Genomic DNA, 21,774 nt, shown 5'->3' on the forward strand with positions numbered 1-21,774 from the left:
TGATAAATCAAAACTGGTGTCCTTTTTTCTTTGAAAATGTTTGCATAATATTTGTTGATTAATATGCTTTGACAATTAGGGTATATGCAAGTTATCAAACTTGATTTTTAAATTTGGATGTATAAATTGTGATTATGAGAATAGGTATGGATAAAGGGGTGTGTTCGACAGGGATATTATGAAAACAAAATTTACTGAAAGCTGCAAATTGAATAATTCAATATAATATGATAAGCTTCATCTTGATGTTAAGAGGTCAGACAATTGTACTTTTGTTTGGTTTACAGATGCTAAATCGCTGGAAGACCACACTACGATGACCACCAAGACTACGATTACGTTCTCAATGCCCTACTACCACTCAATTTACTCTCATTCACAACCGGAAGGGACCACGGACGGCAAGAAAGTACATGCGCCGACTTTTACACCGGAAATTGTTACCTTACCTAGTGTGGTTCCCATTTCATCCCTTCCTGTACAAACAATAGCATGTGATATGAGAATCAAGAAGGAAAAAACTTCCTCCTCATATTCATGCTGTAATCAGTCGTCTGTCCTGACGCAGAACACGACTGCAACATGTCACATTAGTCCAAAGGCTCAGAAAAGTAACGCTTCCTCAAAACAGAACGAGTCTCATGAACAATTAAAAAATGAGAGTAATAAACGGAAAGGGAAAGACAAATCGACATCTGGAAAAGACAGTTCAATAGAAATTGACAGTGACAAGTATTCAAAGAAGACATTAGATTCATGTCAAAGCAATGTTATGCAAAGTTCAAAAAACTCAAGTAAAGGCAAATCGAATAACAGTTCTAAGACACAATTGAACGAAAATAATAAAACAGTGTCAAGTGAAATTGTCACAGATTTAACAAAGAAAACAAAGAGTCAACCATCAGAACAACTCTGTGAAAAATCGGTTGTAAAGCCTAAAACCAAATCAACTTCTACAAATGTGTCATCAAAGGAACAAAACAGAGAAATCCCGGCTTCGAGTCAATCTCAATCCAATACTGAAAAAGAAGCAGACGACCAGACAGAAAAGAGTGATTCTTCGGCTGTTAACTTAGTCAAGGAGAAATCTACAATTCTTGAAACGAGCGTGACAAAAGCGGAACAACAGATTGCAGATAATAATGCACCAGATAACGGATCTTCCGATGTTTCTTCAAAAAAGAAGGCTGGGAAACAATCAGGAAAAAGGCAGGGTGGAAAACTGAAATCAAGTCTGGAAGATGGAACAGGTACGTCAGATTACTTACCGATATAAAAGCATAGATTATCTGTAGCGTGTCAGTAATTACGGAATTGCGAACGAAAATCCAGGGGTTTTTTTGTTGTTGCAAAAACACCATTGAATTTATACAATATCCCTGTTTCAATGAAACAGAAATAATTCTTTTATTTGTATTTTGCCGAAACATGTACCATACTTGAAAATTAACGGAACGTTTACCTCAGTACTATGGATCAGAATGCATTAAATATAACAGTTTTACAGCGTCAATAAAATACATCAAAATCTTATTATCATACGATGGATGGAAATGAAAGTAAATGTACAGAAGGTAAAGGGATTGTGTGACCTATGCTCTTCGCCGAAGATCATGCTCAGTACCAGATCCTCATTCATCAGTTAACTGAGATTTTAATCAGGCATGTTTTGGAATACAAGGAAATCGGAGTCAAGGCAAGAAAGAGGCATGGGGAATTTTGTCCTCCAAGATCAATATATGACCGTAGGCTTTGAGTTTCCATGCAAGCTCTGTCGGTCGAATCGATCTATGAGAAATCGTACTTTCTCTTCCTCTCTCTTCTTCCTCTGTTCATCATCACGTTTGAACCATCTGTTTGTCTCAAAATGGATGACTTGAAATTCTGTTCTCCAGTTGTGGACCTCTATTTTAGGAATGAATAACATACCGATTGGAATAGCAGTGGCACAGAAACGGGAAGATAAAAAGACTGACAAAACAGGTACTGAATATCCAGCATTTAGCAGATTTTGATTACCGAGCCTTACAAACTATCGTTTATTCATGAATCGGTTTTAAGATGGCTGAATGATTGGATTGTTCATGTTTGTAAAATTAAGTTATAACGTAGCTTTATTAGAAAATTTATTTATATTGCACGAAAATGCTTTTGACATTGACTTCTCAAAATTGTTTTTTGAAAATCTACTTTTCCCGACATTAAGTAGAAGTGAATGTTTATTAAGATAGGGTTCATTGTGATTACTAGTATTTTGCAGTACTTCTAGTGGAGAAAATACTGAACACATTGTGTTTGAAATTGTTTTAACTGTCACAAAATCTGTAAGATACGGTTTAAGAAACTGTATATGATTTGAAAGCTCTAATTTCCCACAAAAATCGACATTTATACTATTTATTTCAAAAGTGTGTTTTGTGCAAGAATCCCGATTCATCTCAGTTGTTATTCTCAATTTGATCTAAATGACATAGAAACAAACTGATGTCAGAGGGGTGTTGTTTTGTTGATATTTTCACTATTTTGACATAAAAGTGCTATTCTTTTAGAAAACAACGAGTCCAGGCTTAGACTAACGTCATATTTATACCATAGATTTACCTTTTCTGTACACATACAGTTTATGTATAAATCGTAACTACTCGGTTATTTTGGCTACCGAAAAGGACGAGTGAGATCCGATTGCAAATATGTATATGTATGTCAAAGTAATATTTTGTTTACTATGTGGTCCTGGAAGTTAAATGTTTACCAAAAAGGATTATAACTGAATTTTTTGTAAAAATAGATAAATTGGGTAACCTTTCATGCTATTTACCCTATATGAATGTGAATATCGGAGAAAAATTAGGTCATGGTCTCTTATGAAATAAAAACAAACATTTAGTCTTCTAAAGCTTCAAAAGTTTTAGTTTATGAGGACTCAGAAATAATGTTATTTTATAAAGCTTTTTCAAAGACCAATTCTACTAGATTTAGAATTGCATTAATCAAGCTAAAATATTTCGAAAGCTACAGAACGAGAACAATAATGTGAAGAAAAAAATAATTTAGCTTCTGCAAACTTGCTGTGGTATTCATTGTTAAGTAGATAGGTCTTAGCATGATTTATTCAGTCGATCAGCCAAAGAATGAATATTTTGAAAACTTCTTGTGCACTCATAACTCCCATTCCTCGTAGATTGCTCCTTCATAAAATTTTGAACCTGAATGAGAAGTTTAAAAAGCAGAATTTGCTTATAATTACATATACTATATCACGCTTGGATTCTAATTTTCAGATACATTAGCTGGAGCAAGTTTTAGTAATGGTACACCTAACGAGCCAGCGACACGTAACCATGGAGAATGGTATACATTTTAAATGCACACATGAAGGATAGCATATGAATTATTTTAATATTATTGTGGGGAAAACGATAGGGGAAATTCGCATAATGATATACAATTTGAAGATACAGTTGACTAAATGACTTACACGTGTTAATCTTATCGAACTACTTTATAGTGTGGGTTGAATATATAATACGAACAGTTATATTCTGTTTTGGTTTTCTATAGTTATTTATGTCGTTTCACGTGGGACACATTCTTCCTTGTTAATAAAACCAGGAAATTAAATAAACAATAAATCATTCATGAAAAGCACAAGTAATTTATGATTTTTTTATTTTGCTAGCAAATAGTGATTTATTTCCTCAGATATCATGTTTGCATGATTAAATTTCACTATATTACTCAAATATATCGCTTTGAATCTTTTCATTGAAATGGAAATTCCACTTTAATAGAGGTTTCCTTTCCAGTGTACAAGTGGTATCTAACCAACGGACATTGTCGAAATCTACCACCCCAAGTACCTCAATTGCTGACATGCGTAATCAGCTTCCGGCAAATTTAATTGTAACAGGTACTTCCCTACTTGAAAATTAAAAAATACTTTTCCAAAACATGCACATCTTCTATAAATACAAACATTAAACATGATCTGAATATTATTTATAAAAGTTAATAAAAATTTGTTAGTTGAAAATCTTCAACTGATAGTTTGACAATGTGTAATATTGAAAGTAATACATGCAATCTACTAAAAACGTGTTGTAAATCTATTACGATAAGAAATAAAAGTGTAAAACATGTGTTTATAATTTTTATAAGGTTCCGCAAATGGTACGGGAATAGCTTGGGCAGATGACCCATCCGCGAGACATTTTTCACCACCATGGATTCAGTCCGGGCATTCCACAATCGGCCAGTCACCATGGCTCTCACAACTTCCGGCCTTCAACCTCAGCACCAATATTCCTACATCAACAACTTCGATTGAAGGAAATCAGCTTCCCTTGACCATTCCACCTGGATACAAATTGATACAAGATTCTGTTGGACAACTCTTACTGATACCTTCCACAAATATTGGTAAGAATTATCATTACACTATGAATTTCATCATTAAACAAAGAGACACACTTTTTCTTTATAATTCGTACTTCCCGGCGCCGCATAAAACCCCTAAGGCGTTAAGTAAGTGACTGTTCCTCCGCCAAGCACTCAGCATTAGAAGTGAAAGCTTCGAGTCTGTCGGATATGACCTTGAAAGCGGAGGTCACGGTAGTTGTCTGCTAAGGCCTTGATAGCCATGCGCAAGTTAAAATTTGTGGCACTTCTCCTTCAGCTGGTGACGTTTCTAAACGACTGAAAAATTCCCTAATGGGAAAGAAAACAACACACAGAAAATAATTCTTACTGTAGTAGAAAAAGAAATGCTTTGAAATGTTAGCACCTGTAAGATGATTTTACTTGTTTTAGACATGTATGATCCACATCGACTATGGGCTTTTCCTGGAACACATACGCCACAGATTCAACAAATATTTACCGCCCAGCAAGCACCTCTTCAACATCAAGTTATTGGTAGCACCTCGGACCGTCCATCCACTGATTACACTCTTGGAGTGTCATATCCTCAAACGTTCCAGTCTCTGGTAAATAAATATGATTCCTTGAGACAATGTTTGAAAATTAAGACAGTGGTTATCTCTTTAAAGTTGTTGATATTTATTCAAAATGGAGATTGGTACATTTACTTTTGAAAGAATGAAGCACAACACACCTAGTAGTATTTTCTTCAGTCTGATGAAAAAATTCTTTTAATCCATATCTACATTAGAATGATGTATAAACTAATGATCATAGACACAAAAATATATGATTTATCAAAAAGAAATTTTAAAAACAAAATGTGTACTAACTATTAAAGCAAACAAAAATATCTTCTGGATTCGCAATCTACAGATCCTTTGTTCAGTGGCTTCACCATTCAGCTACGGAGTTAGACTCACAATACAATCCAGATTACAAAAAAAAAATCAAAGTCGCATTATCAAATACATGACAAGCAGGGATAATGCATACTTACCTTTCTTTGTTAGTACCAGTCACGTGGTGATCAAATGATAGACAAGAAAAGCGTTCAAATTTTGCAGCCAAAGGTGATCACTGATCAAGAGGTCTTGGAAAAAGATGCTCCTAAAGTAAAGGAGGAAGTATCCTCCAAAGTGGACATAATGAAGGAAAAACTAGACAAAGAAGGTAACTAACAATAAAGTCAAACTCAGAATATGTACGTTTTACCAACAATTGCCAAGACATGACAAACATCAACTGCAGATTTACTATATAAATCATTGTTAAAGAGAAGGAATACAGTGTGTGTGTGTGTGTGTGTGTGTGTGTGTGTGTAGGATTTCTACAGTTGTATAATACTTACGACTGTTCAGGAAAGAGTTAACGCATGGATATGACAGAAAGTGGTTTAGTGCAATGTCTAAAAGTTTGGGTCTTTTTTTTTTTTATTTCAACTGATTTAGAAAAATTGTACGGATTATTGTGAACAAATTTAAAGACTGATTTTCGTGTTTGTAAAGTAGAATCATTAGACAGCTCATTACTCATCTAATATTACATATGACACCGACATTTCGGAAAAATTACTAAATATTTCTCATGTTCATCCTACGTAATGGGAATTTTTGTTTCTATAAACTGTAAAAGATGAAAAAAATGCCTAGATGTTTTGCAATTAATGTTTTAATTTCCACAATAATCAGACCAAAAATGACACCAAGGCTAAAGATTTTTTCAATGAAATACATGCTTATAAAATAGAATATGAAAGTTGACTTATTTATGACATTATGTTGTAGTTCAATCCATTCTGTGTAAAGATATCGAATTCAATATTTAGACTATTTTTCTGATATATGTCATCTGTGGAAGACGCTGTTCACATGCGATTATTAATGTATTGTACAAAGCTTCATTTATGAGCCGAATGCTTAATTAACCTTTTTTACATTTCTTTCAGAAGTACCTGCTGCTAAAGTACTGCCCACTTCAAATCAAGTAACGTTTCCGCCAGCTTTCAACGCAGCAGTTGTAACTGACGTGCCGTGTACCGTAAGTGTGGTGCAGGCTGTCAAAGCGGTGACGTCATTAGTCCAGTCACGTGGCACTTCACCCATGATTCCTGGGAGTGAATGCGAGGACACGCCTCAGGACAGGATAGAAAATGTGCACCAAAATAATGAACTGTCTTCTGCTGATGCCCCAAGTAAATGCTCCAGAGGGGTTGCAGCTGTACAAACAGAAAGTATTCAAAAAATAAATGAAAGTGACGCTAACAGTAAAACTGAAAAACAGGATTCACTAAATACTTCTACTGAAGAGAATCCCGGTAATCAGTGTGCCAAACTTTCTCTTCCGACCACAACGGTCATCGGAGATGTGACGATTGTTGAAATGACACCTGACACTAAATTACAGTCGCCTGAAATCGCATCAAATATTGATCAACATAAAACAGAGACACATTCTGAGTTAATGCCGGGAAAATCTGAACAAGATATCGGTAATTACAATCCTTTTTTAGATCCCCAGATTCTTCAAGCAGCAGATGGATTAGAACTTTTAAGTGCCTTGGCTGAACAACGGACAAAGTTTGCCTCCCCTGAAAAAGAAACTCAAGCGGACCAGAATGTTGCAAAAGATCAAACAGAATCCAAAACACATACCAAAACAAACACAAAAGACACCAGTAAAACAAAAAGTGTTGAAAAGAAGGAATCGAAACCAGCAGTAAAACAAGTGCGAAAGAAGTCAATCAGCAGGACACGATCCCTTCCACCTGCTAAGCCAGACTGTAAAACCGAAGGAGGGAGTTATTACACATCTTCTGGTCTTCGTATCCCTCAAGGTATACCTCTTTTCAATGACGTCATTTTTTATCGTTGAAGTGCAGGAAAATTGCTTTTTAAACAAACGTACACTTTTGATTGCTCATAGTAATGATTTTTAGAAGACGAAAAGCACCCAGAGGCATCCATTAAGTTGGAGCTTCAAACTAAAGGGGAAAAAATGAAAACTGTTATCTCATTTTCCTGTATTGATCATGTTCATTACTTCTATTAAAACACAGTAAGCCCATCTCATTTTCAATTTTTAGTAATTTGATTTTCATATAACTATACTGTACTGCTTTATTCAGCTCTTGTTTTGTTTTAATGTAGATTTTGTTATGGGATAAACCATTAGTAAATCGAATTTCATTTATTCTTTTTCTCTCTTTCTTTAGTGTTATATCTACTTATTTATTTCAAATTGAGTTTTTATTATTTTATTATATTATATTATGGCATTAGCATCGGTTCTACTGTGTCTCACACATTACAACTCAAAGAAACAGATCTGGGTTCTTTTCTTGAAATAGGAGACGACGAAATTAACGCCATAGAGCTAGATATGAGAATTCGTCTAGCAGAACTTCAAAGGCTATACAAAGAGAAACAAAAGTTGTATGCAAAACTGCAACCAAAGAAAGGCGACAAGGAAAAGGATCGGCTTGAGTACGTCACAATATTTATGCTGCTTCTCTAATTCTAGTATTTTGTTTTACAACAGAAGAGGGAACTTGATAATCTTTTATATATAACTCCTTAATTTTTTTTTTCTCTTCGGGTTTTAAACAGTTTATAACTTTGTCACCATGAAAAACTGAAAGAATTGTTAATGACTTCTCAATATTAATGTTATATAATTCCCTTCATGAAAGAAAGGGATGTAGTTTATCAAAATCACTTTGAATTTTAGTATTAGTTTGCAATGTACACAAAGTTTGATCGTATGACCCCATATAATCCACTTATTGATATATGGAAAACAAAGTAAAGAAGATGTATGGAAAACAAAGTAAAGGAGTGTATTATTGATTTCAGTGACAAACAACGAGGGCCGGGCAGACCGAGAAAGAGACGACATAATTCTGGCTCTCCCCAGGACAACGCCAAGTCAGTATCAAGTCTACCTTATTCTCAAGTAGTAGTCGTTTTTTCTAGGAAATGATTACGTGAATATAACGATTTCTGTAAGAAATGTCATCCGATCTCTATGCTTAGGGTAAAGTTAGATCATTAGTCATACATACCATGAGCAGAATATATAGAACTGATCATTTCATGTATAGTTGACGGTATGGTTTCTAGATTAAAAGATTCTCGAAATTTGCTGGAATTAGTCGCGCAAAATTAGAAACGGTGAAGTCGGCTAATGGACCATTTTGTTAGTTAGTTTTGTTCTTTCATTTGAACAATCCGATAACAACCTATCCTTTTTTCATATATGTCAAGGTACATTGCCTAGTGGCTTTGTTTGTAATCTTTTGAACAAAACATATTTTTGAAATCAGTGGCAATGACAAAAGAGGCGATATGTAAAGTGAAGGATAATGACAATTTTGTTCTGTTTTTATCCTTCAATGTGTGAAACAATGGTTTTTCCTCTACTATCGATTTGCCTATTTCGTGACCTTGCATCCCAGCAGGGGTATAATAATTGTTTAATCGATTATACTCAAATGGTGTATCAAATTAACATGTTCTGCATATTGCTTTGATACCAATTACTATAGACCACCAACACTGTCTTAGTTAACATCGTAAGATGAATTAAGTCATTTCATTTTCCTTTTTATTTTATTTTTTAAAAATAAGATCACCGGTTGTGCATCGATCGTTTTCTTATAATACGTAATTAAAAGTCAGATCAGTTAATTGAAATCTGACATTTTCAAGCTGATGTCGTATTATACTTCTTTTTTATGTTAAATACTATCCCGTTATATCGTTATTTAATTCAAAGTCTTTTACAAACAACGAATTATTTTTAACAAAGTAATGCTCGAATCGGTGAGAACAAAGTGTCACCCAGTGGGTTCACATGGTTTATTATTTTGTAAAAACTGAAAACATAAAACACTCTGTGCAAATATTGCACATTCAATTTACTTACCAATGTGGTGCCTTTGGTAGAGAAAGTGATGACCTAGGTCTTTGGAATGGATTTTCTAGTCAATGTCATTAAAATCTATATTTCTTCATAAACAAAAAATTAACTTAATTCTTGATACATTGTCTATACCCACCATCTGTCGTATCGTTTACAAGAAAATCAATATACCTCGCGAATCAGTGAGAATGAATATATAGGATTACATGCCGTAAATAGGGGAAACTTTATATATACCTCGCGAATCAGTGAGAATGAATATATAGGATTACATGCCGTAAATAGGGGAAACTTTATATATACCTCGCGAATCAGTGAGAATGAATATATAGGATTACATGCCGTAAATAGGGGAAACGTGTCTTTTTGTTTGTCTTTTTCTAAAATAAAATCTATCTGAAATTTTAAAACAAATATAAGCCCGTTACTGATGCACCCTAATATCTGTGTCACGTGTATTCGATATCGTGATTACAAATCAGTAACATGGTAATTTGACAGCAGATGATTTTTCAACTGCAGAATATTTTTTATTAACTGCACACTATCAGTATGTGGAATGACTCGATAATATGATGATGTGTCTACATATTATGATATTTTAACGACGGAGATATTTGGATGATATATTAGGATATTTTAACGACAGGGATATTGGGGTGTTAGTTTAGGATATTTTAACGACGGAGATTTGTTGGTGTTATATTAGGATATTTTAACGAAGGAGATTTTGGGGTGTTATTGTAGGATATTTTAACGTAAGGGGTTTTGGGGTGTTATATTAGAATATTTTATCGACAGTGACTTTTGGGTGTTATATTAGGATATTTTAGCGACGGAGATTTTGTGTTATTTTAGGATATTTTAACGACAGCGATTTTGGAGTGTTATTTTAGGATATTTTAGCGACGGAGATTTTGGGGTGTTATATTAGGATATTTTAACGACAGAGGTTTTGGGGTTTAATATTAGGATATTTTAACGACGGAGATATTTGGATGTTATTTTAGGATGTTTTAACGAAAGTGTTTTTTAGGTGTTATATTAGGATATTTTAATGACGGAGATTTTTAGGTTTTTATATTAGGATGTTTTAACGTAAGGGTTTTGGGGTGTTCTATTAGGATATTTTTACGACAAGGTGATTTATATACGGGGTGCTTACTCTTCATGGACCGCGTTCACCTGATCCTTCACGTTCTTCCTTTTTACCTCTATGATATATTATTTGGGGGGAAAATCTGTAAAATGATGTTTAAAATCTTGCCATAACCTATCATAATATAGAACTTAATAGAATGTATAAAAGTTATGTAGAGGTTTAGACTTTATATCATGTTTTGGTTCTATAAATAAAAATTAAAGAATATCATTAAAAATCAAGTGATTTAGACCTTGAATTTCCTTCCTTTCTTTCTAATCTACTTCACTCAATTTTTAAAAAGAAAAATCCATCCTTAGACACTCAGATTTCTGAATTCATATAAATTCTTATTTGGTCATACTATCGTTGAATCTCTAGATAAAAATTTTGAAATTAAAGGCTACACTCCGTTATAGCATAAATATTATATAATTTCAAAGCTTACACGAACATGTAATTATTATTCCAGTTCTAGTGATAAGGTCAAAGGAAAAGAACCACCAGTGAAGAAGAAGAAACAAGCGGAAGAGCTCGTGGACAGGGTGTTTAGGAAAACAGGTGGTGGGTTTGGTGTAAGTATGAAAAACCAGCAAGGAGATAAAAACCTGTTTTGATGTAATCTAAATCAATGTTGAATAATGAGAAAACCTCGCGATATGGAATATGAAGTGATACCATTACAGTTAATCAGCTACACGAAATGATGACGACGCGTGTGTAAGTGTTGTGAAGATCCATTACAAGAGACCAAGATTACGTAGGATAATTAATTCTCCATTTTAGATGCCACTTAGTAAAAAGCTGAAGGCCAATGCCATGGCAGCACTTTTTAAGACTCAATCTGGCTTTACGATGAAACGGAAAGGCAGCACATCTGGTAGTCACGCCAGCGAGAAGCAAGGTACGGGCCTCCTTACACGTATCTTGTTCTCTTAATTATGCATTCCATTGCATCCTTCCTTGTAGTGCAAAGAACAAAAACTCCATTACTTTAACCACATTCACTTGATTTGTATTTGTAATGTTAAATCAATTCTTCATTTAATGGTCTAATTCACAAATTAGCAAATTAAACACAACTATTTTAGTGGTTTGAGGATTTACCCGGGAATTTTTTTTAAATAACTGACATAAATAAGCATTACAATATAAGATAAATAAGACCAACTTGAAATTATTATATGTATTTCTTTTAAATCTGTTACAGAGAAACATTTTCACTTTGGGGAAACTGGATTTGCATCATCTTCAGAAAAACCATTAGACTTCAAAGGTAATTTCCTTTTTACTGTAAAAAGAAATATGATAAGAAATTACAGATTCCACAAGTGACTATTTTGTGAAATAAATCCCATATCTAAGTACAGTTTGCTGAATTTTCTGTTATTTTAACATTTTCCCGTATCAAAACAACATTGAGCGATCACACTGAAATGATAAAGGAAAAAAATACTGAATAGTTATTGAGTATTATGTGAGGTTATTATGGTCAATGTGCTTTAACATGACAAATGTAGGGAAATAAATTCAATACGTAAAACTAAATTTGTATGAATGCATGTGATGTGAAATAATACCACGTTATTTTCACATTAACACTATTGCAAATAGAACTTCAACAAATATATGTTCAACAGATAACTTGCAATATTTTACTACTGAAAGTGTAATAAGCATGTATATTCCTCGTTTATCTATTTTTTTCAGTAAAAAGAAAACACGCCAAATCTGAGGAATCCAAACTCAAGTCTACAAAAAAATCATTTCAAAAACGTAAGGAATGGATGAATACTGGTAGCATATCAAACATATTTTCTTACTATTTAACTTATCTTACCTTTCAATATTTGCTTTGGTTTTTTAGATAACTTATTTGGTTCTGCAATGAAAATGTTTAAGAAGATAAAAAAATCAAGTTCACACTCCCATGAAAGTAAGTAATATTAGATATATGTGTACATTATAAAGCAGATATCACAGCGCCAGTTTCATATTAATATATTCAATGATTATTTGTATATTCAATAAAACTGATATTTCCAATGCTTGCAGACTATGTTGGTGTACATGTACACGTTCTATGACGTCATAATCTAGAATATTGTTGTTTGTAGAAGATAAGCACAAACACAAGTACCAGGATGGATTATCAATGCTTGCAAACTATGCCGTCTGTCACCAACGAGATCATGAGAGATCCTCTTTCCGTGATTTTCGTGATTCGTCTTACAAGAAAGAAAAGGATAAGAAAAAGCGCGAAGAAAGGCATGAAGATAGGACTGAGATCAGACATGATGATAATGAACGATATATCGATAAACACGAGGAAGATGGCAATGAAAGAGTGGAGGATCGTTTAAACCTCTGTAAGAACGAGAATGATGATATTCCAAGTGTATTGGAGAACAAAACAACTGTAGATTTTGAGTCGTTGTCTGCACTTACTAAACCGCATGAGTCTACTAACACTGACCCCAAAGGTATAAATTCATTTTGTGCTGCATAAAAATTCTTCTTTATCGAAGACTGAAAGCAATTTCTACTTATTTCATACAATATAAAGGAAGTTGGAGCAGTTTACGCTTTATAAAACGCGAAGCGGTTTATGAAAAAGCGTAAGTTATCCCAATTTACTTTACATCGTAAAAAATGAGTAATCATTACATGTACTTTCATTCTGTATAATTGAATTCTTAAAACGCATTCAATGTAATTAAACGAAAGATTAAAAATGATCAATTTCATATGACGCTTCGCAATATTGCCGTGACCTTGTGTGGTTCCACTTCATACTACCCATAGTCCTCTGCTTTTCCGCACACAAAAGCATTACTAGATACCACATAACACCAACCAATTTGGGATAATATACATCCGAAATTACAACGCGGCCTAATCACAAAGCGCAATAAGTACGCACTTATAAGATGTTTTATTTGATAAAAGGCACAGAATTTCAGAAATGAATTGAATTTGTAAGGTACGAAATCGGAGTAGATCTATATTGAAAAAAAGATGAAAACTTCAATAAAACATTAAAGTATATGATATAAATATGTAACTTTCTACTTTAACTTAAAAAAAAAATATGGATTCAGACAAAACATTTGCGAAACGGAGATTGAGAATCAATTATGAATAAAAGTCGGAGCAAGTCTCTGCTCTTCGTGCCTTCGTAGAGACAAGAGATATTGTGCCTACTACCAACTGGCTATGGAAAAAGTATAATTTTTCAACTAATGTCATTTATTTGTGAGGACCTCATCGCCATCTTTATGAAAAGTAGATCTTGTGAATTCTCTATCCCACAATGCCTGCATGAAAGAGTTTGGTTTGTGTGCAAACGAATTCTGGCGGAAGTTTGGTTCCACTTAATGTCAGAACCAATCAAATTGCGTTTTACAAGTCAAATTAGATGATTCTGTCGTGAAGATTTGGTCCCGCTTTTTATGCTTATGACCGGTTGTACACACTGTTTTCGTTTGGATGTTGTTATAAACTTTGGTAAAAATGCACGCCAAAGAATAGCTTTACATACTCTACAATTGTATATATCGGTAGTTCAGCTAGGAACATTAGTTAGTTATACTGTTGAGAGTTATGATGCGGAGACGCGGGGAAAAATCCTATTTGTTTTGCATGTTATGTAATACTGGTTAAATTTAGGCTTCATGTATAATAAATTACCAAGTTAGATTTGATTTATTATGTATATGTTAATACTAAAATATGTATGGAAAAGGAAGTCCCCCTAATATGCAAAATGTCAAAGTAATATAACCAAATTAGAAGTATTTTATTGATTTCAATTTATAGCGGATATTTTTTGTCATTAACATCTGTGACATATCGAGCTATCTCATGAAATGTTTAATGTTATAAACAACTTATGTTGCATATTAAATTACTTAATATCAATTTTGCTAAGCACACTATAATATCACCAAAGGATTTAATGGGAAAAGGTGGCCATTAAAATATACTGTTTCACTCCGTGGATTATCAAGTGTTGTTCGATAACGTACGAAATAAAAGATCTCTGTCATATTGCCTTCCAGATTCAGAGAAAACAAGCAACAATGAAAATCCCCCAAACAGTGGTAATAAAAAGAGAAAACCCGGGAGACCTAGAAAATGCACCCAAGATCAGTCGGAAAACGGCACGGGTTCGTGACTATGCAAAATGTGATAACATGGCACTTACTCAGTAAAGCAACAGAATTCAATAATTGATTGACCAACTCATTATTTACACTTTTTCTTCAGATTCCAAACTAGTAAAAACATTGTTTATTTGTACGATTCCTTGCACCATTTGGTGGTTTTGTCGCATTGGCATCATTTTATTAGAGTATGCTATTATTGTCGAAAACTCTACATCCAACTCGTACTAGTTTTACTGACTTGGTTTTTTCTTCGAATTTAGAAACTATTGTTGCCAAAACAGCCAAGAATTTTAGACTCTACCAGCTTCAGAATTTTCACGAGCAGGAAAAAGACAAAGAGAGAAAAATAAAGGTATAGAACTTGATTACACATACAACGTCTTTGCAAAGAATCTGACAAAATGATTTCAGATTTTTTTCTCTCTATCTAACACATATGTGGTCTATTTTGATAAGGAGTGAACAATATCAAAGGACTGCCATGTAATACCAGTATACTGTAATAAGAGCTCTTGCAGTAAAACATTTTAGAGATCATATAAAAAGTCATAGAACATGAGCATGATATCCATTTCCAATTCATGCACAGAACTCGAAATAGAAACCTAATCAATTTCTTTACAGCGAGTCTCTTTTATTCATTCACATTCTGTCATAAACATGAATTATAAAGCTGATTCCATGAAAGAAATTATTTTGTCATCATCTTTGCCTTCCAAGATATGCTAGTGTCTGAAATTCCACTACATAAAAACGAATCGTCTTTCCCTTTTAGTTGGATAGCCAGGAAACAATGAAACCCATATATTTGGATGAAGAGTGGCTTCGGAGGCGTAGTGAGCGTATCTTTTTGAGTGATCCGAGTCCACAACCATCACCCAACTATACATCATCAACACAGCAGCAGATTAAATCAGCGAGTCAACAGCAGATGACATCTAAAGCGCCAAAAGTGGCGAAACCTCTCTGCAATCAAGCAAAATTACAGAAAGCTAAAAGTATTAAAGAGTTGACTGACAAAGTCAAGAAAAAGTACTCGAGGACTTTTCAGAAGAACACAGACAAGTCAGAAGTAAATGTCTCAACCAATTGTATTTGTTTCAAGCATTATCCTTCCATCAGACTGGTTGAGAAATGCGTGCATGTGTATATTGAATTATAGCTACCCTATGGTAGTACGATATAATGAGATGACGCGTTCTTATCAAGTCTTGGGACACCCTTTTGCCATTTGATAAAGATGTTTTCTTATATGATATGCAGTGTAAGGATCCCTTATTTTACTAATTTGAATATTTACCCCTCTCTCTATAATATTCCTAATTCTTTAAATCATTAAAATTTATAGAGGAGGCCACCACACAAAAAGCAGCCCAAATCAAAGGCTTTTATCGACTCTGACAGTAGTAGTGAAAGCGAGAGTGACGCAGACAACATACCGCTCAGCATGCTCCGGGATCGCCCACATACTCCAGGTATAGAAAATATAACCTGACATCTTTATTTGACGTAAAGTCGATGAGCATTTTCGTAAGTTTGGAAGAATTCATGCATACTTCACCGATTTATCCTTAAAATAAGAGTGAGAATGAAATTGGTTTCCTTAATGGCATTTGTAATCAGGCTCGGGATAAATGCCAGTCATTAATTGAGATTATCCGATATCTGCAATCAACAAAAAGTAAACAAAGAACGTATTAAAGGGTTTGCATTTTTGGTTGTCAATATGATATACTTGTATTCTGGACCTGGTAATCGTTATGTTTATGATTCCTAAACTTATTTTGGTCTTGAAAAAAAAACCACTACATTAACTTTGAATTTTAAGCGATATTGTTATATGTATACCCATTTTGATCCATCGGACGTTTGAGCATGAGCCTCCACGAACTAACATCCCATGTATTTGTGCTTCAGAACCCAGGACGTGTACTATTGACAAGGATGGATTGGTGGATGGATTAAGAGTCCTAGTTTTCAAAGACGGATTGTTCTATGAAGGAGCCGTGAAAGCCATCCGGCCACCTGATGTTTATGGTGTTGTGGTGGACAATGCACGTGGAAACCGTCCTTATATTTACTCGCAAGAGGAAATGCTAAAGGAAGTGGTAAGACAGCGTATTTAAGATTATCTTTTTTTTTATTTTCTCCATTTAGAAGTGGTCGTTATTTGTGTGGAATATGACTATCATTAGAGTTTTTGCGGTGATAATATTATATTATCAATCATTTGGTATTGCTAAGGAGAAGAAAAACTATGTGAAACCATTATCTTCCAAAATATGTTTGGGAGAGCATAATAATTAGACTCTTACTTGGAACTTTACGACTTACCGAGAAGGGAAGTATGATACACATGCTTACTCCTCCTAGGCATCTGATCCCACCACTGGTGTGTCCAGGAGTCCGTGTGTGCCCAATTCTCCAATTTGTATTGCTTATAGGAGTTATGAGATTGATCACTGTTCGTTATCTTAACCTTTCATACATGTAATGTTTTACATAAGATCAGTATAATCATAAATGGTTTTGTTTCACCTTCCCAAAGACCGATGTGATCTTTTGTCATCACATTGTGTCCATCGCCGTTGTATGTTGGCATTTTACAGTCGCTTGGTAACCAAACATATCACAAATGTTCCTCTAGTTTTGGCCAAAAAAAAGTATCGTAGCTTTTTGAAGCAATCATAATTCCAACATGACGTCTGATTAGCCGAGACAGATAAAACGATCTACGTATAAACAGCGGGTGTGACCGGTCGACAGGAGATGCTTACTTCTCCTAGGCACCTGATCCCACCTCTGGTATATCCAGGGGTCAATGTTTGCCCAACTCTCTAATTTGTATTGCTTATGGAAGTTGTGAGATTGATCACTATTCGTTATCTTCGCCTTTCATGAGGATATATAGGGAAAAAAATCTTTAAAATAATTTTCTCAAAAACAACAGGGCCATGATTAATAATATTTTAAAGTATACAATCACCACCAGGTACATCCTCACAAATCAAGGTTTTGTGATCCTCGTGTGGAGGGTACGTAATCACAAAACCTTGACTTGCAAGGATGCACCAAGAAGTGCATATTCTAGTTTGTTCAATCATGTGCCCAAGGGGTAGGGTAGGGCCACAAAGGGGGATCAAAGTTTTATGTGGGAACATATAGAAAATATAGAGAAATACCTTTAGACATTTTCTTCTTTAAAAAGAACAGCAGCAGGGCCATGATTAGTCAAACTAATATGCAAACATCTTCAGGTAGTGCAAATTTAAGTTTGTTCAATTCAAGGCCCTCAGAGGGTCAAAATAGGAGATCAATGTTTTATATTGAAATATACAGGAAATTAATCAAAACAAATTCTCTTCAAGAGTAACAGGGCCACACTAAATCATTAAAATGCAAACGTTCCTAAGTGCTGTTTTTTATGCCTCCGCGACTAAAGTCGTTTTGTCTTGTCCGAAACATTAACCTTGCTCATAGCTTGTTTTTGACCATATGGTCATGTATCCCGATTATGTCGTGATCTTTTGAGGCTATTTTGGGGCCACAATATGGGGACAACATTTTTCATAGGAATGAAGACTGGGGGAAAACTTTTAAAAATCACAACAGCTAAACAACAGCAGGGCCAAGGTGACTCATGTGAGCAATGTGGCCCTTGTGTCTCTTGTTGTTGTGATTTCTTGAAGAGTTTCTATAGCGGTCCCTGTACCGTCTTTCGTCCGAATTGTAAATGATCTTTATGTGGGTTTTATGCCCTGTATGATTCTTGTTTTTCAAAACAACATGCCTTTAAGAATTCTTTCATGTTAAAGACTATAAATACAGTGGTGATTGGTGTTCTACATTTCATTGTCTAAAATGTTATGCGAAGCACTGACTTCTTTTTCTTGGTTCCTTAACAGTAATAAACATACACGTATCTGCTTTGAAAGTATTATTCATCTAATCAATAATGACTTCAGATTCTGGACGTAAGACCACAGTCTTCTAAGGTTCTGAAAGAAGGAACAAGAATATGTGCCTACTGGAGTCAACAGTTTAGCTGTCTTTACCCCGGAACAATTGCAAAAGGTAAGGTATTGTAACTTTTCAAAAAGGTTATAAGACTCTGATTTTATGGATACATTTTATGGTGCGTTTCTGGGTGTACAGGGTTTATTTTAAAAAGACAACTTACTGTTGGAGTTCATATGTTTAAAGGTAGAAAAAATATTCCGAAAAAGTTATTCTCACTCAAGAAACAGTGTAGCAATATATGTATAATGATAACTGGTCGCTAATTAGAGATTGTTGCTATAGTGGGGAATATTAAAGTTACAATGCGTTAAATTTGATTTGGAATGATTCGCAAAGAAATACTTTTGGGAATAAAGGATAGCATACTACTATTTTTCTATTTATAATATACCGGTATTATGAAAATATATTAAATGTACAATGGTCTTAAAACAGGAGCAAAACGTGGTAGAGAGGGAGCAGTGACAATAGTTACTTTGCTGTTTGATTTCTTTTTCGGATAAAATATTTTTCTCTCCCCCCCCCCCCTCAAGTTTGACATTTCTCTAAAATTGTGAAATTCGGTTTCTTTTATAGTAGTCATTTTTAATACAAATTTATGAAAGGTAATAAGCACGCTATCTCTAACTGAAAATGTGTAGTCGGAGACGATTTTAGAACTATTTTGAGAGGAAAGTTCTTATGATAATTTTTAATGCATTGATTCTTTCATTACATGTACTTATCATTTAGACTTTTATACTGTTAATCAGTGGTTTCTTATGAAGTATTTTTTTGTATTTTATCAGGATTATATTTGCATTATTTAATCAGATGCTATATAAGTTCATAATCAGTTACCTGTTTCATGGGAGAGTATACAGTTGAAGTATATTTTTGAGGAAGTCAGCAATATTCCAGTTCCCCAAGAACAACCTATTTCCCGAAACTGAACGAAATAAGCTTACTTTAGGGGAACTCAAATCTTCCTTACTCCCTCAATGATATACTTCATCTGTTTTATTATACCGGTACAAACATTAAAACCAGAAGTTCCATTTTATAATGAATATTCATGATTCTGTTCAGTTCATATCAGAACTTTCCATAAGATAGAATGATAAAATGAAGTTGCTAGGTGTTCCAAATAGGAATTAGTACATCACACTTGCAGGGAATCAGCCATTTCACGATGATCTTCAGGGAATCGGCAAAATATGTTGCTATACATTTGTATAATGAAAAATCAGTAGAGATATAATAATTACTTATATTACTGATTTTTCTCTAAGTAATGTAAAGCGACATATTTCGCCCATTCCCTAAAAATCGTTGTAAAATGATTGATTCCCTGAAAAAAAATATCGATACAGGTCTTTTCGGAACACCGTTGTATGAAATGGAATTACATCATGAATTAACTGGTCCTCAAACTTCCACCAGAGTTCGTTTGCACACAAACCAAACTCCCCCATGTAGGTTTTGTAGGATAGGGAACTTCAGCGAACTACTTTTCATAAAGATGGCGTCATCAGAAAGAAATGACATCAGCTGAAAAATTATGTTTTAAAAAATGAAAAATGATCCATAGCCAGTTGGTAGTAGGCACAAAATGTCTCTTGCCTCTATGAAGGCAGAAAGTACAGTGGATTGTTCAGACTTTAATTCATAATTGATTCTCAATCTCTATTTCGCACGTTTTATGTCTGAATCCATGAGGGGGGGGGGGTGTAAGTGAAAATAGAAATGTTACATATTACATTTACTTTAATCTTTCATTGAACGTTTCTTTCTTTCTTTCTTTTTTCCCCCATATACTACAATTTCGTACCTTGCAAATTCAATTCATTTATTAAACTCTATGCTTTTTATCAAATGTAACATCTGTTGATGAAATTGGTGTGTGTGTGTGTGTGTGTGTGTGTTAGTGCCTCTGTGTGCGGAGACACATATAACTATGGGTAGCATGATTGGTCCCTGTATAAGAACCAGTTTAAAACGATAATCATGGCGAGTAGGTCCCGTGGATCCAGGTTTTAAACTTTAAACATTATGTTCAATTTTATCCTGGTTTTCATGTTTGTATCCGCAAAATACAACGGTTAAAGTATATCATTGAGGTAGTCGGCAAGATTCCAATTCCCCGAGAGCAAGCCTATTTTCTGAGACGAAGTTATAGCATTTAGTACTCGATCTCAGTCACGATTCTCTCTCTCACTTAATATTTAAAGAGACATAAAAATAAATTAGATATACTCACCTTATTTCAATGTGATATACGAACTTCACAGTAGGTGAATATTACAGTATCATCAATGTGAAAGTGGAAGAATCAATTACTGGTTTTAAAAAGATGAAAAACAATATGTTGAAATGGGTCCATTTCCTCGCGAAATACTCATGTATTGATAGAATATCACGTCACTAACATGCTACTTTTAAAAATCGTAATTTGATCAAAATTGACGAAAAAGAGGACTTTGTACAATAGATTTTTTTTAAGGAACTACCGCGGTATAGCGCACAGGCGTCAAGCAAATAGGTATTTTCACAGTTTGATCACTAATAAATGTGCTCAACCTTTTTTAAGCCTAAACATGTGTTGAAATTATTTATTTACTTGGGCTTACAAAAACAATTGTGAGAAATCCAACAGAATTATGGCGTCACACAGTAATACTCAAAGTACATGCATTTTAGCTGGAAATTCTTTTGTCGTGCATTAAGTAGTTCTTGTGCTTAAAATTTATGAGAAAAGTATGCTTCTGAAGACATTTTGAATTTTATTCCATTTCAGGACCGTATACTTTCCTTTGCATTGAAAATTGATCTGAATAAACTTATTCACCGTTTCATGTCTTCACTCTACAGCTAGTCCCAATCCTCATTCCGATAAATCCAGCATTAACGTCGAGTTTGATGATGGTGATTCTGGGAGAATTCCACTCGATCACATCAGAATGCTGCCACGTGATTTCCCTGTGGTCTGTAAGTACACTTGCATCAAATAATACTTCTTTCAATGAAATTATTTTGAGAGTTGCAATATCTTTATTTTTAAAATATCTCCCTCACGTCGTGATTACTAGTGATATCTAATTTAGAGGCTTTATAAGCTCCAAT

General features: G+C 34.2%; 1 protein-coding gene and 3 long non-coding RNA genes across 10 annotated transcripts in view; 1 reads left to right on the forward strand and 3 right to left on the reverse strand.

The window, feature by feature from the left end:
* Nucleotides 1–21,774, forward strand: part of LOC125667992 (uncharacterized) — a 53,276-nt gene that overhangs the window by 27,857 nt on the left and 3,645 nt on the right. For 2 of the 7 annotated variants that reach the window (XM_048901716.2, XM_048901719.2), the window contains exons 6-28: nucleotides 288–1,250; nucleotides 1,915–1,983; nucleotides 3,282–3,351; nucleotides 3,807–3,910; nucleotides 4,159–4,419; nucleotides 4,810–4,985; nucleotides 5,433–5,592; nucleotides 6,368–7,255; nucleotides 7,745–7,904; nucleotides 8,274–8,345; nucleotides 10,956–11,058; nucleotides 11,270–11,387; nucleotides 11,694–11,759; nucleotides 12,194–12,259; nucleotides 12,351–12,419; nucleotides 12,601–12,966; nucleotides 14,545–14,652; nucleotides 14,913–15,004; nucleotides 15,428–15,724; nucleotides 16,001–16,127; nucleotides 16,570–16,760; nucleotides 18,618–18,726; nucleotides 21,523–21,639. In XM_048901716.2, the coding sequence (XP_048757673.2) occupies nucleotides 288–1,250; nucleotides 1,915–1,983; nucleotides 3,282–3,351; nucleotides 3,807–3,910; nucleotides 4,159–4,419; nucleotides 4,810–4,985; nucleotides 5,433–5,592; nucleotides 6,368–7,255; nucleotides 7,745–7,904; nucleotides 8,274–8,345; nucleotides 10,956–11,058; nucleotides 11,270–11,387; nucleotides 11,694–11,759; nucleotides 12,194–12,259; nucleotides 12,351–12,419; nucleotides 12,601–12,966; nucleotides 14,545–14,652; nucleotides 14,913–15,004; nucleotides 15,428–15,724; nucleotides 16,001–16,127; nucleotides 16,570–16,760; nucleotides 18,618–18,726; nucleotides 21,523–21,639 (4,752 nt within the window). The remainder of the gene's footprint in view (nucleotides 1–287; nucleotides 1,251–1,914; nucleotides 1,984–3,281; nucleotides 3,352–3,806; nucleotides 3,911–4,158; nucleotides 4,420–4,809; nucleotides 4,986–5,432; nucleotides 5,593–6,367; nucleotides 7,256–7,744; nucleotides 7,905–8,273; nucleotides 8,346–10,955; nucleotides 11,059–11,269; nucleotides 11,388–11,693; nucleotides 11,760–12,193; nucleotides 12,260–12,350; nucleotides 12,420–12,600; nucleotides 12,967–14,544; nucleotides 14,653–14,912; nucleotides 15,005–15,427; nucleotides 15,725–16,000; nucleotides 16,128–16,569; nucleotides 16,761–18,617; nucleotides 18,727–21,522; nucleotides 21,640–21,774) is intronic. The other 5 variants (XM_048901718.2, XM_056163234.1, XM_048901717.2 and 2 more) reach the window with 3 other exon arrangements.
* On the reverse strand, nucleotides 3,656–5,527 carry LOC125667995 (uncharacterized). The gene is made up of 5 exons (XR_008802511.1): nucleotides 5,420–5,527; nucleotides 5,253–5,324; nucleotides 5,114–5,161; nucleotides 4,471–4,982; nucleotides 3,656–4,356 (listed from the first exon to the last, which is right to left on the reverse strand). It is a non-coding gene; the product is annotated as an uncharacterized LOC125667995 (long non-coding RNA).
* LOC130054222 (uncharacterized) lies at nucleotides 11,662–12,447 on the reverse strand. The gene is made up of 2 exons (XR_008802512.1): nucleotides 12,324–12,447; nucleotides 11,662–11,774 (listed from the first exon to the last, which is right to left on the reverse strand). It is a non-coding gene; the product is annotated as an uncharacterized LOC130054222 (long non-coding RNA).
* Nucleotides 19,035–21,631, reverse strand: LOC125667996 (uncharacterized). The gene is made up of 3 exons (XR_007367392.2): nucleotides 21,500–21,631; nucleotides 20,912–20,990; nucleotides 19,035–20,202 (listed from the first exon to the last, which is right to left on the reverse strand). It is a non-coding gene; the product is annotated as an uncharacterized LOC125667996 (long non-coding RNA).

Source organism: Ostrea edulis, chromosome 4 (genome assembly GCF_947568905.1).
Source record: "Ostrea edulis chromosome 4, xbOstEdul1.1, whole genome shotgun sequence".
Taxonomy (NCBI): domain Eukaryota; kingdom Metazoa; phylum Mollusca; class Bivalvia; order Ostreida; family Ostreidae; genus Ostrea; species Ostrea edulis.